Source organism: Nestor notabilis, unplaced genomic scaffold (genome assembly GCF_000696875.1).
Source record: "Nestor notabilis isolate BGI_N333 unplaced genomic scaffold, ASM69687v1 scaffold22629, whole genome shotgun sequence".
Taxonomy (NCBI): Eukaryota; Metazoa; Chordata; class Aves; order Psittaciformes; family Psittacidae; genus Nestor; species Nestor notabilis.
In genome coordinates this window covers 2,578-4,514 of record NW_009945359.1, presented here as the reverse complement: position 1 = coordinate 4,514, position 1,937 = coordinate 2,578, and the positions used below count along the sequence as shown (strand labels likewise).

The 1,937-nt window shown below is 61.2% G+C and overlaps 1 protein-coding gene across 1 annotated transcript in view; it reads right to left on the bottom strand.

The window, feature by feature from the left end:
- Positions 1-1,451: 1,451 nt before the first annotated feature.
- LOC104412213 (histone-lysine N-methyltransferase EZH1) overlaps positions 1,452-1,937 on the bottom strand; it is a 2,653-nt gene continuing 2,167 nt past the window's right edge. Inside the window, exons 6-7 of the mRNA XM_010022852.1 lie at positions 1,743-1,827; positions 1,452-1,637 (exon numbers count right to left, since the gene is read on the bottom strand). Of these exons, the coding sequence (XP_010021154.1) occupies positions 1,577-1,637; positions 1,743-1,827 (146 nt within the window). The 3' untranslated portion in view covers positions 1,452-1,576. The remainder of the gene's footprint in view (positions 1,638-1,742; positions 1,828-1,937) is intronic.

Genomic DNA, 1,937 nt, shown 5'->3' with positions numbered 1-1,937 from the left:
CCGGGTGCCGACTGCCACAAAGGGGGCCCAGATCAGGCAGGGGATGGGCAGGGGGCACAGAGCCCAGCAGACTCTGCCCCCCAGGGTAACAAGAGGCCAGCGAGCCACAGGGGGGGTTTCGCTACCACTTTATTATGACAAAGGCTACAAGCCACGTTATTTGTAAAGTGCATCATTATTATCCACTGCCAACAAACCACAGACACAAGCCTGGCCTAGTGCAGATGTGGCCAAAGTGGCGAAGGGCGCTGAGCTGAGAGCAGAGTCGGGGGGAGCCGGGCAGGCGCAGGGGGGGGCTGCCATCTACAAGCACTGCTCCAGACAGAGCCAGACCCCTCCGAGCCTCAGGAGGGCAGCAGGGACAGCACAAGGACAGACGGACAGACAGAGAGCCTGTGGTGCAGCGCCTGGCTCCATCCGTGGACCATGGCAGCAGGGACGAGCTGCGCCATGGGCGCTCCAGGGTTCCCCAGGAGAGCCAGGCAAGGGCCCAGCACTGCTCGAGGTCTGTGGTGCCTGAAAATGCTGCTGCCCCAAAGGGACAGGAGGCTCTGCCCAACACCCCATCCTAACATCCCTGCAACAGAGCTGCAGAGCAGCAATGGCCATCTCAACCCTCTGTGGTCCCTGCACCCCCAGGATGCAGCTACTGGCTGAGAGGAGCAGCTTAAAGTGCTTTTCTCTTTGCATGCGGTGCTAAGGCCAAACCTCACCCTGCAGAGAACATTTCCCCTTTATCACCAGGGCCAGGGCCACGCTCCTCCAATGGGGATGGTCCTGGCAGAGGAGGGAGGACCCAGAGCTCGGGGCAGAGGCATCTGTGTGCCAGCTCCAGCATGAGCCAACAACCACCCCATATCCACCAGGACACGCCTAAGGGCTTCCTCAGGCTCGCAGGGCTCTGCTGGCTCCAGGCTCCTCTTGTGCTCGCAGCAGCATCCCCATCACACCATCTCTAACCAGCTCAGTGGTATTCCACTACCCAAAGTGACTTTTTGCATAGTGCTGCTCTCCCCATCCCCATGCATCGCACCACCCACGGTGAGGTGGTCCCTATCCCCCAGCCAGCTGGGGCAGAGGGGAAACAGCCTCAGCCACAGCATCCACGTCTCTATGGCTTCAACCCTGTCACTGTCCCCATCAACAGGACAAAATGAGCAGTGAGAGCAGGCACCCGAGACTGGAGCCTATCCCAGAGGATGGGGCTGGTCTCGGTGTGGGTGATACCGCGCTCGCTCTTGTGCTTCCAAGCAGTCAGTGGAAAATGGAAAGAGACTTTGGGGCTGTCCCTGCTCCTGCACCACAGCTTTTCTGCAAGCCCCAGCCTCGGTCCGTGGCTCCCTGCAGCCCGGGCGGGCAGAGCAGAGCTCCAGTGCCTGCCCCTGCCCAGCGCTGGCAAAGCTGCCCCCGGCAGCAGCCGCTCACGCTCCTGCCCCGAGTCTCTCTCTGGGTGGGAAGTAGCACTTGTGACACACTCAGCAACGGGAAGAGCAGCAGTCATGTCAGCGTGAAGCAAACATGGCATTGCTTACAAGGTGCAGCAGCAGGGTGTGCTGGGGACTGCCCCACGCGGAGCCTAGATGATATCCGTCTCCCTCTCTATGCCGACATACTTCAGGGCATCTGCCTGGCTGTACCTACGAGACAGGAAAGTCACGGCTGCTGCAGTGACCCCCTGTGCTCCCCACAAGGAAGCGGGGCCAACCCTGCACCCCCGTCCCCAGCGGCCTCTCCCCAGGTACCTGTAGTCGAAGAAGAGCTCCTCTCCCGCCTGGATCGCCCTCTTGGCAAAGATCCCGATCCGGTGGTCTCCGTTTACCATCACCACTGCAACAAGGAGACATCAGGGACACGGCGCTGCAGCTGCAGCCCATTGCTCCTGCAGCCCATTCCTGCCTGCCCACACCAGCAGGAACGGGACTGGCTGCAGAGAGGAG